The sequence below is a fragment of the Oculina patagonica genome, chromosome 2, assembly GCF_052425735.1.
Source record: "Oculina patagonica isolate OP01 chromosome 2, crgOcupat, whole genome shotgun sequence".
Classification (NCBI taxonomy): Eukaryota; Metazoa; Cnidaria; class Anthozoa; order Scleractinia; family Oculinidae; genus Oculina; species Oculina patagonica.
The window spans coordinates 11,339,800-11,356,348 of record NC_135759.1 but is presented as its reverse complement, the minus strand read 5'-3'; the positions used below and the strand labels follow the sequence as shown (position 1 = coordinate 11,356,348).

The following is a 16,549-nucleotide window of genomic DNA, read 5'->3' as shown; positions in this document are numbered from 1 at the left end:
CTTGGCCCCTTTATATAATAGATAGCTTACTTTCAGGCTCTAACCCTTTGAGGGCTTTTCTGAGCACGGCGAGATCGTCTGTATTCCCCTGCTTCTCCTGCCAGCGTTGCAAAATCAACTCCATTTGTTTCGCTTCGCTTTGCCAACTCGCGAGAACTTGATTCAATGTTTCCTCAGGCAACTTAAGTTCTAGGACCACGGGTCTAAGGTTGAAAATGACGTTCTCTGCCCCTAAAAGGCGTCTCACATAGCCACACAGATCTGTAAAACAATCGTTTCATGAAAATTTTCTTAAAGCTTTCTGAATAAAACAGGTGTTTGGTAGATTTTAATTGGTGTATGCGATTTCTATATTCTGATAAACCGTACGCGTGGCTCTCTGAGACGTCGTCTTATACATGGATAAAAACGTCAACGTCAACGTTTCCTCAAGCAACTGAAGCTTTTGGGTCAGGGTTTTAAGGTTGAAAATGACGTTCTCTACCCCTAAAAGGCGTCTCACATAGCCACATGGATCCGAATTAAAAACTGAATGCTCTGTTATAAAATAACCGTTCTTCCATTTTTCTTGTCTAGAAAAAAGAACCATGCAACTTTTGTCTGTAATTGTCAATTTAACAAATAGATTTCATTTTGCCGTGCGTCTGTTCAGTAATAGATCACAGATGACGTCAAAATGTGGTATGAACAGAGAAGTGGCCCACGAGGCGCTAGCCGAGTGGGTCACTGATGTTCATACCACATTTTGACGTCTTCTGTGATCTATTACTGAACAGACGAACGGCAAAATGAAATCTATTTGTTTTATATAATAACACAAGACTTCAGCACACTTCTGTGTGAGCAATGCTGCCGTACCGATGAGCTAAGTTGTTTTGATTTCACTATTAAGTTTTCGTTAACACGAAGCATTGTTAATCCGATTGAATAAACAGAAAAATGGTCAATTGAAAGTCAATGAAAAAACTAACCTTTATTCCGATTTGGAAAGTTGTTTAAATCTGTAAGCATTAACCGAAGCGTTCAACCGCAATTCGTTTGTTTTAATTTTCCGTGGCGTCGTCCAACTGTACAACATCGGTCAAACTTTCATACAGATTTCGGATAATTTCTCGAATAATTCACTGCCTTCTTCAAGCTTGTTTCGCCCAGTTAAATGCTTCGAAAGGTGACAACAACATGATAATAAGCCTCGAGTCTTTGGAGCGTATATGTCATCTCTTAGATCTTTTGTCACTGCTTGATACCTTATAAACTACAATTCTAGTCAGTGTGGTCATTCATAGCCAAGTTTAAAAATCGAAACTCACCCAATTGGCAGAAGTGATCCTCTCGAACATGTCCATGCTGGCCTTGAACAGAAATCCTTCCGCACAGGATTTTAACATCAGCACTAGAACCCTGCAAAGGTAGCTTGATAACATGTCCGGTACTCCACCAAACGGAAGAGTCCACGACAAGTGAAATGCATTCCTGCTGGTTATTTGCCGATTTGTAGTCTTCCCCAAGTTGAATTGAGATCGTTAAACTTTCTTTATTGTAGATGAAGTTTCTTTCCTGTCCAATGTTGGAGCCAAGTTCTTCAAACCCATTTCGTTTGAGTTGCATCAAAGCAGAATCGTCATGTTCTCTGTAAAACTGCTCCTGGTAGATGTCCTGGCTCATGAACACAAGAGCAAGCTCGTCGTAAGGTGAATGCTGGTAGTTGCTTTTGAAAAACACTGACAACGTATATTTGAAGGATATGAAGTTCAACCGCGTTACAATTTCTTTTGTGTGAACCCATGTTAATCTCAACAGCACTGCAATAAGTGAAAAGTGAGCGATTTCCACTTTTAGTTCCTCCTTTTCCAAATCGAACTTGGAGTCGTGAGTGATATCCTCCCAAAAGATTCTTCCTTCTGTGGTTGTTTTGCCATGCAACACAAGCAAAGAATTACTGGACTTTCCTTTCCCGTTGTCTAATGCCATTGTCAAAGTGACTCGTTTCTTGAATACCTGACCATTTGGCTGACAGTTGATAACGGGTGTATCAAATATGACATCGTTTTCAAGTCCGCTATGAAGTAACAGACCACAATATTTGTGAGGTTCTTCTAACTTGAGTTTTATGATCACAGAATCGCCCACAGCTCCAGGAGGGCATGTCAGTTTGACGCCATTCACACTTACTGATCCACCTTCGCTGGACACAACGCCAGAAGATGCAAAATCTTGTACGTCTTCCACGGACGATGCTAAAAATAAAAAATCAAGCAGCGATATTTTTTTCAAGATGTAACTTGTTATAGTTTTCCAATACAAGCAGTATTTTATGTGAAAGATAGCGACTACATGATGGCTTGAAACCAAACGTTAAGGAGTGTTCATTAGAGCCATTCAGTGTTTAGTGTATTCACAGGACTGATTAAATGTTAGCCATGCAGTAACAACAAATTAAACTGCTCCTATGTGCAAAAACATATGCAAATTAACGCCAAGCAGTAATGAACATGATGTCCAAAATTAAAACGTTACTACAAGCTACTACAAAAAACAAATCAGTTTCTGTTACTCATTTATTTCCAAAGACAAACGTTTCTGAAAAAACCTATGCCATCGTAATTTATTGTGTTCGTTAGATTTGAAATTAAATTTTACACCCACAAACGTGTAACATATTTTAAAAAATGAAGTTTACACAGCAGACTTTACTGTTAGCAGCATACGTTACAAAATACAACAATTATTATGATGATAACGAGGAGATAATAAAAAAAATAAGCGAAAAATAGAGTTTTTAATATCCGTGTCTCTTTTTTTGTGACAAAACCAGGCAGACGAAAAACAAACTGTCGATAAATATATACGACACTTATGCAATGGAAATTTGTCAATTGTTATACACTGAGTTTCACAGCTCGAAGTTTTTTTTTCACAGTGCTATTTCTTTAACGTTTTCCTACAAAAGTCTTCCACGCTTAGCATCAAATTCTTGATAAAATCGGGGCGGCTAAAACCGGAAGTGGCGTTCGATTTTTGCGATGGACCGCTGTGAATCAGTAATGAACCTCATAAACGGTATCTTAGAAAACGTTGGAAATCTTAGTAAGGTGGTGATAAATTAACTTGACGCTAGAAGGCCTATATCCACTCAAGCTTAAAGGAAAGTCTAAACTGTATAGGTTGTGTTTTCAATAGCACAATTTTAGCTAGAGAAGGTTGAAAAACACAGACAGGTAAAAACAAACGATATTACTTCCCAACGTTTCGGCGACCTCATGCGAGTTGAGGTGGCTACACAAATACCTTAACACGGATTGAATCCGTTTGCACGTTCAAGCTCGATGTTAATTGCTTGATGTTAAGCATCTCGCTGATGAGACAATCGAATCTGTTCCTGCATTTCTTAAGTACTTTAAAACAACTGGGGAGGTCCTCATGGACAGCACAAGCGTGGTCGTTGTCACAGTGCTTGCGTACAGAAGATGATGTGCTTTTATGGCCATCCAGGCGGGCATGCAAATTCCGCCCGCGCGTGTAGCCAACATAGCTCACTGACCGATACGGGCTGGACTGTGGTTTGGGCATTTATGCTAAGGTCTTTCAACTGTGCCGTACTAATCCGGTTCTCAAGGTAATACTGCTGAACTTACGTAACCAGCTTGCTCCTTGCTCCACTTTGGAGCTTGTGGTAGGATGATTATCACGTTTGTGGTCAGTCCCCTTAGAATGTGAAGCAACCGGCTGGGACTTGGACCTCTCTGATGGAGTTTTACGAGCACCCATATCCTGTTAAGCACACGAAAAGAAAAGTTATCATTAGCACGGCTGTTCACACCAGGATTTTTAAGGTACAATTCCAGCATAAGGCCAAAACACGAAACGCAACCCGTTTATCTGCCAGTGAATGTTATTAAAAAATGCCTCATCAACAATGAACAGTTCAAAAATACGAAAACATTTCTAAATTACCCTTTGTAGTAGAGATCTCTGTAAAGGTTATTACAGTAGCCACAACCTGAGTAGCGGCCCACGAGTTAAAATGTTAGAGTTCAGAATCGCTCTTCCTCCATCAACAGTTTCGTCCCATTTTTGTGGTCTTTTGTAGACCGTTGCAGAATGAAACTTTATTTTGTTGTTTATCTGATAAATATTGTTTGCGTTCGCTAACCTTCATGATCAGATGCTGGTATACCGTAAAATTCCGGTTATAAGCCTTGGGCTTGTACAATTTTGTAAGGGGTTTGGTTGGGCTAATGAACGGAGGGGATTATATCCGGGCGAGGGGGGTGGGGGGGGGGGGGTGGGGCTTATAAGCGGAATAAAAAGTTTTGCAACGAGCCACGGTAGTGTTGATCGAAATACGTTTTTAAGTTAAAATGTCATAATAAAGCAGCATTTAGCCCTATTCAGTACTGTCATCCAGTAGAGGGAGGCTTATATCTGAGGGGCTTATGACGCTGTGTCCAAAAAAATTCACCGGTCGATCTCACTTAAAAAGTAGATTTTGCTTATTTCTTGTTTGTTGTAAGACTTTCATGTAGTCATACTAAAACCACAATTGGCTTGATCGGATCATTCATTTTTTCGAGTTTTTGAGGATTTTCAGTTCACTCGTTCGGGTGAACCGAAAATCCATAAAAAGTCGAAAAAACTAAATGATCCGATGAGGCGAACTTTGGTTTTAGTATAAGTACACGAAGTACAAGAAATAAGCGAAATCTACTTTTCAAGCCAGATCGATCAGTTCGGTTTCAGGGACATAGCCTCTTAACTCTTCTTTCCTCGCCAAAACACAATCGTGCTAGCAGCCATCTTGTTTCTACCAGATTTGCTACTCAAAGTTCCCGGTTATTGCGCCTAGAGACTGGTAAGGAGCTTTTAGCATAAGGCCTCAGTTTCTCTCTATCAGTGGCATTATAAAAGGTGTGATAATTACTCCAAGGTGTGTCATTTTGCGAAGGCATCTAGATACTTGTCGGCCCTCCCTCCCACCCCTCTTGCTGACTCATCCACTTTTGTGCTCCCTGTCATTTCTGCTCGACAGGAGTTTCACAACACCTTTATGCTAATGAGTCAGCGGGTGGGATAAGGAACTAATAATTTTTCCGATTTTTGAGTAAAAGTTTTTTTGAGAAAAAGTTGTGACATCGCACTTTCTTCCAGAACTGGTATCCTCCTGAACTGTAGACCGCCATATCGATTTGATTTTTGTGACTAGAAATCAAGCATTTTACGTAAAGCTTCGTGGCTTTTGTAGTATTCCGATGGTAGATTCCGCAGGTGGCTGGATTCCGGACTCTAAAGTCCTGGATTCCGAATCCAACAGCAAAAAATGTTGGATTCCGGATTTCGGAACAACAAAAAAGTAATAGCAATACAAGCACTACTTACTGATCACAATCACTCGTTTCCAAAGGAAGAGTAATGAAATGTACGTAGGTTTTACCCACGTCATGTCTAACAGTTACAAAGTGTAGTCCATTTTGCTTTGAATTTCGTCAAACTATTATTTTTAACAGCGATTGTGCGTTCATAGAGAATCTTTTGATTGAGTAAGAGAAGGAAGATATCTAGATTCGGATATGCTGAATTCAACCAGGACAGAAAAATGTGATACTTGGCGATGATGAGGAAATGATTCAGGGCATAAAAATTACTTAAATCTGGTTTATAACCGTAAAAAATATCTGTGTCAATTAAGGTGATATTTTCTGAACTTTTTTCATTCCACCATGCAATAACTTTTTTCCAGAATAATTGTACCGTCGGACACAGCAAATGAGGTAAAGTTTCGTATGAAGAGCTACAACGATCACAACTGGGAGAACTTTTCAATTTCATTTTGTAAAGTCTGTTATTAGTGGGTAGAATGTTATGTATGACCTTGTATTGGAAACATCTGAGTTTATTTTCTATTGTAACTTTGAATGGCAATTCATAAATGGCTTTAGCAGGAAGACGTTTTTCTATAAGCTTAGTTTCTATGTTTGGGGCTTTAAACACTTTCATAACAAGCAGTTCGCGAGAAGATTTGGCGGTGACATTCGCAAGAGGAAGCTCATTACTGTCAACATCGGTAAGCATTCGTTTGGAATTTAACATTGATTTTTCCATTCTTCAGGGATCGCGGTGAGAAGGCCGTAATACGTTAAGAAGTTTACCGTCATACCATATCTATGTTGAAACTCAAACCAGGATAAAAATGTTCTGTTTTCATTTAGCAGATGACCGATTTTAACTGATAACTCCTTTTCTATGCCAAGATGGATAGAAGACTGATTTACCGTCTATTTTAATATAGCGGTTATTCCAAATAATTTCGTTTTCATATTCCTTAGCAGAAGAAGGGTCTTTAGAATGTAGCTCCTGCCAGACATTCAATACTTCCTTGTAAAAAGACGGTACATACGAGACGAAATTAAGATCAGATACATTAAAATTACATTCCAAAAGAAACGAACCACCATATTGGGATGTAGCAGATGAGAAGAGGGAGCACCATTTGTTATCACCAGCTTCATATAAACGTTTAACCCATGCTCCCTTTAAAGATTTGTTCATCATGTTGAAATCTACCATGTTAAGGCCACCTTTCTCTATAGGACCAATAAGCGTGTTACGTTTGACCTTATCAGGCTTAAAGTTCCATATGAACTTGAAACAAATATCATTAACTTCACTAGAAAAATTTGGTGGTGTTGTGAGAACGGAGGTATTATAAACAAGCTTGGAGATAGCGAGGGTTTTGATGATACAAATTCTTCCCATTAAAGTTAAGCCTCTGGTCGTCCATTGGTTTAAAATTTTCTTTAGCGCCTGAGTTCCCCCAAGTTACCCCGCCCCCTGCCCAGAGGTTGTGCCGCAATCTATTTATTTATTTATTTATTTACTTATTTATTTATTTATTTATTTATTTATTTATTTTTCGTTTCATAGTAAAATAAAATACATACAGTTAGTATTAGAGTTAGTAGTAAAAAATTGAACTTTGTAAATAGATTGTAACTTTAAAATGTAATAGTAATATAATATAATATTTTTTGTAAGAGCGCTATTTGTTATAGTAGGTATTGTAAGGCGTGTTATTGCGATATTATTATTTAAAAAGAAAATGTATATTAAATAATGCAATAAGTAATGCCTTGTAATTAGCATCGTAAGTAGTGTATGTATTTGTTAAGTAAGTAGTGTTCTTTGTGTGTCAATAAATAAATTAAAAAAAAAAAATGTCTAACAGTTGTGGAAACTCCCTGCAAGACTACTGAAACACTGGGTCGGGTTTTTGTCAAATGTGCCCTTATTTATTAAAAAAAGAGAAATATTCGGGTGGCTGTTATATTAGTTGGTAATGCCTGAGGCTTAAGATTGTCCGAAAAATGTACAGTTGGCCGAGTAGCGAAGCTTTGAGGCTAGCAGTGAAATTTGAGGATAATTTTTCAGCCAAGGGCATTATCGTCCGAGATACCATCAAGCCAAGAGGGGTTTACTTGTTTTATAACCCTCCAATCAGTAAATCCATCTCAATCTTCCGCATTTTAGCCAGTATTGCTTTCCCTTAGTTTTTTTTTTTTTCTGACTTGGTGAACGCGATTATAGGGGTGTCGAATGGTTAATGCGAGACTTTGCGGGACAGCGAGACTGATATCTTTTCTGCGAGCCCGAGACCTTTTTAGCCTTTCAAAAGTAATCGAGACTCCGAGAAGGCGTCAAAGAAAAATACGAGACTACGAGACCCCTGAAATTTGGCTAAAATTTTGCGAGACCCGCAGTTTTTAAAGGACCATTCACCACCCCTGATTATATATACCTTGAAAGAAAACGGACGCCTGTAAGGCAGATAAGACGCGTAGTAATACTCCAATAGGTCTTCTATCTTACGAAATCTTCTCCCGCCAGAGCTAAGAGCATATCCTTGATTCTGAAAACAAAACAAGTAGCTTAGAAGAACAGATCAAACTGGCGCGTGGACGGAGATAAAACAAATAAACAACTGCAGGAACCGTGGGGCAAACAAACAGATAAGAAAAAACAAGTGGGCAGCCATGAAAGGAACACAAAAAATTGGCAGTGCTATCACCTCCTCATAAAATATCTGGTGGTGTATTACTCCATCTTCGGTACATACAGACAAAACCTATATGACATAAAGAAATAAATATAAGAAGTATTGCATGCTGTGAAAGTTAAGTAACTACAGAATACTCGGTCACTTTGAAGCTGTGCCCCTTAAAGAAGAAAACCTTGGATACAGCTCCTACTTTTGATTAATAATAAAAAGGTGATTTCCAACGGTATTTCAGGCACCTGGGTATTTCTTACCATTCCTGACGTTGCCTTCGGACTGGTACGCAAAATGTAAACTCCGTAGTTATTCTGAAGGAGTCTACATAAACAAACAAACAAACAGGCGAAGTCAGCACCTTGATTAAATTTTTTGACTTCGATTGTAAAACTTGCACCAGTAAACATATATAGAACAACGAGAAAGGGTTCCGTTCATACGACCCGAGGGTGGGGGTAGTGGGTTTACTCTCCGAATAGCTGGGTATATAGTCCTTTCAGTCCAAAATTTACGACCTTCCCATAACCCTATTCAGTTCAGACCTGACCACAAAATCGATACCCCATTCCAGGCCAGATCTTACCAAGGAACTGCTCTGGCTAGTGTAAACATTTAAGATGGGATAGAAGTTATCAGAGTTTAAATCGATCTTTTCAAGGGATAAATAGTAACAATCAGAAAATAGTTGCTTACATAAAAAGTATCCTTAACTGCTGACATGATTGTACAAACCAATCATATTTCAGAATAAAATGGCGAAAATCTCCACTTCATTTTAAACAAGACGCCTAAAGCTTAATGCTTAAAACCGGGCGGTTGATGTTTAACTACTTTATTAGACAAGTACAGCAAAAACTTTTAAATATCATTTAATTTATATTGAGTAACACGCAAGTCTGTGGATTGCTTGTCCATGCTTGGACAAATTCCTGCTTAGGCCTTCAAATTTTTATTTTTCTTCCGAATACTAAATAACCTAGGTATTGAAAACGTTTTGTGTGCAATCTTGAACAAATGAACTCAAACCAGTTAAATGGCAGTACAAATGATCTCCGACCGAAACAAACAAACAATTTCGTTAAAAACTAAGTGTTTTTACATGTAAACATTTTTAGAAATGTACCACACCAAAAAAATGGGAATAAGAACAAGATAAGAAAGCTTTTCAGCTTTCAAACATGCAAGCTCTTCACGTCAATTTTGGGAAGCAGTCACGCAAACGCAAGTTCTTGATTGCGTGATTCATTGCAGGTCATTTCTCCATCGCCGTTCGGTTCCGACTGAAACTCAAAACCCTTGAATGAAAAACAAAAAAATATATATTTTATATTCCTCGCTAAAAAGAGCGAAGTAACCAGAAAATTACAGTATTGGCTCCTGCTCGAATAAAACGAGTAACATAAATAATAAAAAATAAAACGAATAAAACGAGTCAAATATCAAGAATAACAGAAAAATTTCTAAACAAAATTACAAAAGAAAATAAAAAGACTAAAAAAGGGCATGCATTAGACCACATGTATTAGATAACAGATGCTGCTTAAAATCTTAACTAAATGTGAAAAAAAAGATTCAAGATGAGGCGAAGAAACATTTGAATTGCATTAAAAATTTTGAATCCTTAAAAGCAGTGAAAATACTGATGCCGTGATTAATGTCTCGTATATAAATGTATGAATGAATAGAGCACACTCGTGTTGGGCCTTTACTGAGCAGTTTAATATATTGTACTGGGACACAATACAACTGCCTGGGGAGGGAGGGTAGGGTACGTGTTTCGACCGTAGCGAACGGTGACCGAGCGAAGATAATGAAAGTACAAACTGGAAACCTGATCCTAGCGTACCGTACCACTCCCCATTAAACTCAATTAATATTTAATTCCACTTAATGTCTCGTATATAAATGTATGAATGAATAGAGCACACTCGTGTTGGGCCTTTACTGAGCAGTTTAATATATTGTACTGGGACACAATACAACTGCCCAAAAATGATGGCCCAGAACTAATAATTAAGGAAGAGGTGAATAAGGATTGGCATATTGATATGTTGTGTGTCGTGTGTCCGCAATTTGTTGTGGGACTTTGAGAAAAAGGCTCAGCGGTGAGCGAATGTAGCGTTTATAACAGTCAGAAGACCAGCGTCCAAGCAACTTGATTTCGTAATCATTAAGGCCAGCAACTGCAGCGGAAGTTGCTCCTCCTATGCGGAAACTGTGGCCACTGTACTGGTGAGGGTCTAATCCAGTAAGCCGGAGCAGAGGCGAAACAAAGTTCATGAGACTTTGGCGTGACAGGGGAGATCCTGAAGGGAGGCGAAATAGAGGGTCACTTTGCTGATAGTCTGGTCGTTTCTTTTGGAGGCACAAATGGGACTTAATTGTACAAACAGCACAGACCATGTGTTTGGCATGACCAGTGTAGAGAACGACCCCACGACGCTGTTGATCAGTCTTGGACTGCTTAACAGTTAGTGATAGATATTCCTCTCCCGCGGGTGTAAATTTTAAGCTGACGTCGCGGACGGATAGCAGTGTATCTGCGCTAGCTGACGGATCAGTAACGGTGAACTCGCTGGCACGAAGTAACAGGAAATGAGCCGTTGTCATCGCTGTCCAATACATGACATCTTCGGTATTAGTGTGGTCGATGAGAAAATATATTTTACACAAAAGATCAAACGTTATTGGTAACTTTTGCTTCGTTGGAACAAAATGCTCCCGTTCGATTCCGCGCAATGTTTGCTGCAGTTTGATAGTGTCAGTGAAAGGATTGGGAAATCCCTGACTGATATGAAGAGCGCGAATTCCAGCTAAGTAGACTTTAATTGATTGCGGCTTAATCCGATCTGCTAAGTAGGAAATGAATAGGGCAAGAGTGTTTTCACTTCCAGGGACGGCTTGCAGATGGTGGGTATCACAGAAGTCAATGTATTGACGTTGAGCGGAGTTGTACGTCCGATGAGTACTCTCAGCTAATCCTTTGTAGAAATAGTGGTCGGCTTTCATTTGAAGTCGTCTAAGGGCAGGCACCGTACCGGGGTCGGTGTATCCTTTGCGTGTGGTACCAGGTCCCGGAACCGCGCGACCTGCAAGCGAGATAAAGCGTCAGATGGGGCATTTTCAATGCCTGGAATGTGAACTGCTTTGAGAACAATGTTAAACTTGCAACAAATATAGAAAAGATAACGTATTAATGACATGATATGTCTACATTTGCTAGTGCCGGAAGTGAGTATGTGTACTACAGCCTTGTTATCACAGTGGAATATGATCTTTTGTGACGTTAAAGCCGTAGCCCACACCGTGATAGCCATGGTAATAGCAAACAGTTCTTTGAAGGTGATGGAGCGGCGATTGGGAATGCCAACATTGTCAAATGTGTCGCAAAGCCACGAATCCCCAAACATGGCGCCGAACGACTTTGTACAGGCATCCGTGTACAGATGTAAACAAGAACTTGTAAGCCATTGTTCGTCATAGAACATGCTCTTGCCATTCCAGTCCCGTAGAAACAGCAGCCACCAGTTTAAGTCTTTCAAAAAACGATTTCCGAGCCGAATGTGGTGACTAGGGTGTTGGACGGTCTGGAGTAAATCTATCATTCGCCGCAGAAACGTTCTGCCGGGGCGACAGACTGAGCAAATAAAGTTAAGTTTGCCGATTAAAGATTGAAGTTGGCGTTTAGTACACGAGGATCGCGAGTGCCATTCATGGAGCATGTCAATAGTTTCACTCAGGCGGGTCTCGGTAATCCGTGCTTCCTGAGCGACGCTGTCCAGTTCTACACCCAGAAGTTCGAGCTGGGTGCAAGGTAGAACAGTTTTTCTAGGATTAGTTGCAAAACCCAATTCATCGCAGATAGTCAACATGCAGGCCAAATTACTGCGACAAAGGGTGCTCGGAGCTGGGGGACCACAAGTCCAAAAATCATCTAAATAATGCCACGTAGGAGAAACTCCGCGTTTATCCATGACATGAGCCAGTGTATCAGCGTATCGCAAAAATAAGTGCGGAGAACTTCTGAGACCGAAGGGTAAGAAAGTGTCAATAAAGTACGCTTGATACACAGTCCCGTTAATGTCAACAGGCCAAGTAGAGCCTAACAACTCCCAGTCGTCGGGGTGGACTAAAATGTGACGAAATGCGTCGGATAAGTCTAGTTTACTCATTAAAGCGCCTTTACCAGCTGATTTAAGTTGGGCGATTGCCTTGTCGATCGTGTCGTAACTGCAAGAGAAGGAATCCTTAGGGATCCCATCGTTAACAGAGAGGCCAGCGGGCCAGGATAAGTCATTTATGATGCGCCATTTAACAGGCATCGAGCGCTTTTTCGGAACAGCGCCCATCGGCGACCCGACAAAATTGTCAAAAGGAGGTGAGAGAAAAGGACCGATCTTACGATTAAGACTGATCTCTCTCTCGAGTTCACGAGCAATAGCTTCAGGATTAGATATCGCGGAAAAATGATTTGGTGAAATCAGTGAAAAACGGTTTCCGGTGAAACCAATACGTACACCATTGTCAATGTCATGTAATAATTCGTCAACAAATGTTTGATCAGGATAATCAGTTAAATTGTTTTTCCAAATAGACGTGGTAAAGGGCGATTTAGGAGCTGTTAACAAGTTTGCAATCGGCCATAGAGTGGTTCCCCCTACAAGCCTTGCATACGTGGGCTCGTTTGCAGTCGGTTCCTTGCTGGCATGCTCGCCGCTGGAATAAATTGCAGCCCTCGACGTCGTTTGCAAACCATTTCGCGTATTTCCATTGTTGGCTTTGGTCGCCTGACGTTCCCGAGCCCGTTTTCTTGCTGCTTTTATTCTCCTCCAGCGACGTTTTCGGGCGAAAGGAACAATCTCGAACGAGATGGTGCTCCGACTTGCATCGTTGGCAAGATATCCCGTCTTTGCGGACCGCGGAAGAATCCAAGATCGTTGTGTACAAAGTCGTGTCCACAATGTCTAGGCGTCCGGCTTTGGCGTTTTCAGACAGGCTCATACGAAATTGCACGTCATAGTCGTAGACGGCGGCCCACTGGAATTTACGGTTGGCTTTCTGAATAATGCTTCTGTAGTGAGCAAGCTCGATATATCGATCCGGGTTAGCCGTCATCAGCTTTTCTTCGTAAGCAGACCACGCTTCCAGCCATTGATCGAACGACTCGATGGTCACTTTTCGTTTGGTATCGCCAGATCCGGTTTCGGAGGACTTTTCAGTCTTGACCCGAGGGAGAAGCGTAGTAAGATCAACATACACACCAGGTTTAATATGCTGAACGTTACCTGTTTCTGTTGAATCTTGCGATGTTGCGGTGCTCGTGTCCTTGTTTGGGGATCCGCCCCTGGAAACCTGATCCTAGCGTACCGTACCACTCCCCATTAAACTCAATTAATATTTAATTCCACTAAAATTTAATTAATTATACGCGCCGAAGGGCAAGTTTTCATTTTTGCCGTCTATTATTTCACACGATGGCTTTACCGATTTACATTCCATTCTAGTTTGAAGAAATTATTATATTATTACTTTGCATTTCCATTTTGTTTTGTGAGTTCTTGAAAAGCGTGCAAGTAAAGTTTTTACATAAAGAACAAAATAAGGTTCTTTTGTTGTGTAAACATTCAATTCGTCTGTGACACACGACTTTGTCGGCCCAACTGTACACGGATGGAAATAGACAAAATGGACACAATTCTTGCTAAATGAAAAGCATCTTCAAAGTAGAGTCTGGAGCCGTTTTTAAATGCAGGAGCTTGCTGCAAAAACATCGACCTCAGCGACCTGTCGAAACAATCACCGGTTTCGGACTCCAGTACTCGCTTGAGTTGAACGCTTGAATAAAAACACAAAAATATATCTTTCACGTTTAACAGAAATCGGGGTATTAGATAAAATTTTAATTGCTCCTGCTGAGTAAATATCAAAAGTGCGGGATCTGAATCCTGGCCAAGAAAGCGGCCGAGTGAACTACTACGACAAATAACGCAAATATGTAAACATCAACATGGTGCCTCAATCTATAAATAGATGCCGTGTTCGTTTCAAAAGCCCAAAAAGGCAACTATTAAATACAAATGTGAAAAAATAAAAAAGAACATGAAAACGTTTTAGATGAATTTTTATTCAAGATGGGGTCAAGAAAGGCAAAAAGATTTAGAAAATTTCAAAAACGTGAAATTTTGCATGCCGTGGTAGAATTTAATTACATGTATTAAATTACCCGCGCCAAGATTTCATTTTCATTTTGCAGACCATTTGTTTTACTTGCTGGCTTTGCGGATACCTTCACACATACCATCATAGTTCGTAGAAATACTATACATTACCATTTTGTTGACTGAAGTCTTGGGAAGTGTGTAAGTAAAGCTTTTACATCAAGAACAAAAATAAGATTATTTCGCTGTGCAAACATTCAATCGTCTCTGATACGCGACTTTGCCGGCTCAACTGTACACGGATGAAAATGGACACAATTTTTTCTATTAAATGAAGAGCATCTTCAAAGTATTCCGGCTCAAAAATTCTCTGGCTACCAGCCCTTTTTTTAAAAGCAGTTATGCGTGAAGCTTGCTGCAAAATCATTGCGTGACTGACGTAGCAGTTTTCAAAAAAAAAAAATAATAATTGCTTGGACGTGTCAAAAAAATCACCGGTTTCGCAAACCAGTACTCAAACGCTTGAATAACACAAAAATATATATTTCACGCTTAAGAGAATTGAGGGTATTAGATAAAATTTAAAATAGGAGAGTGATTTAATAGCTTCTGCCGAGTAAACATCAAGGGTGCGTGATTTGAATCCTGACCAAGAAAGTGGCCGAGCGGGTCTGGAACGATTTACCGACAAGACGACTACTACTACTACTACTACGACGAAAAAATTCCGGGCGATTTATGAACCGGGCCGGCCCAGTCTCCCCGCCCGGTTAAAAAACCGGCTTGAAAGCCAAACCCTTTGGCACTGCACACGCCTAAATGATTTATGTAAGAGAGCATTCCCGGGCACAGTGGGGACTACTAACTTATCATAATCATTCGTTTTCAATATACATACGATTCAGCTTTTATTCTATCCATGTCATGTCTGAAAGTCGAGGAAACCACCTGCAAGATTAATAATCCTCTTATTTCATAATCAGACTTTAATTACTTTTATCCCTGACGAGTCCTCGTTATTTACAGCTCCCTTAGTAAGGAAACGGATACCGTATTTATTCGATTAAACGCTGCCTTCGAATAAACGCCGCATTTTTGAGCAGAAATACTAATAAACGGCGCCCTCTAATAAAGGACGTATCACGATGTGGCGTTTATTCGAATAATAGACTAAAAAAAGCAAATACAGTAATAACAATGATTATTGGGCCGCCCTTTTGGCGGGTATGGAATCGCATCATAAATCGTTTGAAGTCAGTAGCTCGGATAGTGTGATCGTGCGGCTGAGAGTGTTTTAACTTCAGTTCAAAAACTTGTAGCAAATGCGCATCTCAACAGGTTTCAACTGACTACCGGCACTTAACAAACGGCTTATTTACGACGTAAACAAAACTGACAAACGGACCACAAACAGACTGAACGACGACATTTGACAAACAACAGATCAAGACGGATGGAATAAACTATATTTTGTTGACATACCAATAGCCAATAACATCACAGCTGAACTAACCAATCAGCTTAACGGACCAAATATATCACATCACCGACCTGCAAAAACTTTTCACTTGACTTGATTTCCGCTCAGGTTGCCGAAACGTTAGTCACCAGAAACAGCTCTTTCTAGAACTATTCTCACCAGGACGATCACACTATGCGATCCAATAGAGTGTCCAGCTTTACGCTATAAACAGATCCATGAAGAAATCTGCAGCACTGCATGCAAGAGTCCTGCATTTGTTGGGAAATGATATTTTTCCCTTGTTCCCATACTGTATTTCCCGAGATAAGAATGTGGTAACTGAACAAAGGTGTAGCTTTCATCCTGGTGCAGATGTTGGCAAATCTGATGGTATATTTTATTCCAAACCAAAACCATTGGGTAATGATAATGATAATGATAATGCATTTATATAGCGCGTTATTAGACTGCCAGTGTTCGTATTTTCTCCGCCTGCTCTCAACAGAATAGCCTGGTGATCGTGCAATCAATGCCTTTTTGCCGTTGTTTAACTGGAGCCCTGGTACATAGACTCAGGAGCAAATACATAGTTTGAAATACTTCATCTCTATAGTCCTTTTCTTTACACTGTGAAATAAGCAATGAGTGCCATCAAGCTACGATTACAGCCGATATCTTTCAACCTGCTACTCTAGAGAAGCAAGCCGTCAAGATATTCCATAAGGACACCATCGCCAGGTAATAAGAGCAGCACAAAGAAGTAGAAACACAAAGAGACGGCCTCTATACCTTCTAAAATAAAAACGACTCAATTTTGAAGTGGTGCTTTATCATGCGTTCTTGAAGGACAAAAGGTGATCTTTTTCTTTTTGGAGTTGTAAG

The 16,549-nt window shown here is 40.0% G+C and overlaps 1 protein-coding gene across 1 annotated transcript in view; it reads right to left on the bottom strand.

The window, feature by feature from the left end:
• Positions 1-16,549, bottom strand: part of LOC144638707 (uncharacterized) — a 33,025-nt gene that overhangs the window by 10,253 nt on the left and 6,223 nt on the right. The window contains exons 9-15 of the mRNA XM_078497931.1: positions 15,104-15,153; positions 8,305-8,368; positions 8,063-8,119; positions 7,793-7,903; positions 3,636-3,771; positions 1,311-2,237; positions 31-261 (exon numbers count right to left, since the gene is read on the bottom strand). Coding sequence (XP_078354057.1) covers positions 31-261; positions 1,311-2,237; positions 3,636-3,771; positions 7,793-7,903; positions 8,063-8,119; positions 8,305-8,368; positions 15,104-15,153 — 1,576 coding nt within the window. The remainder of the gene's footprint in view (positions 1-30; positions 262-1,310; positions 2,238-3,635; positions 3,772-7,792; positions 7,904-8,062; positions 8,120-8,304; positions 8,369-15,103; positions 15,154-16,549) is intronic.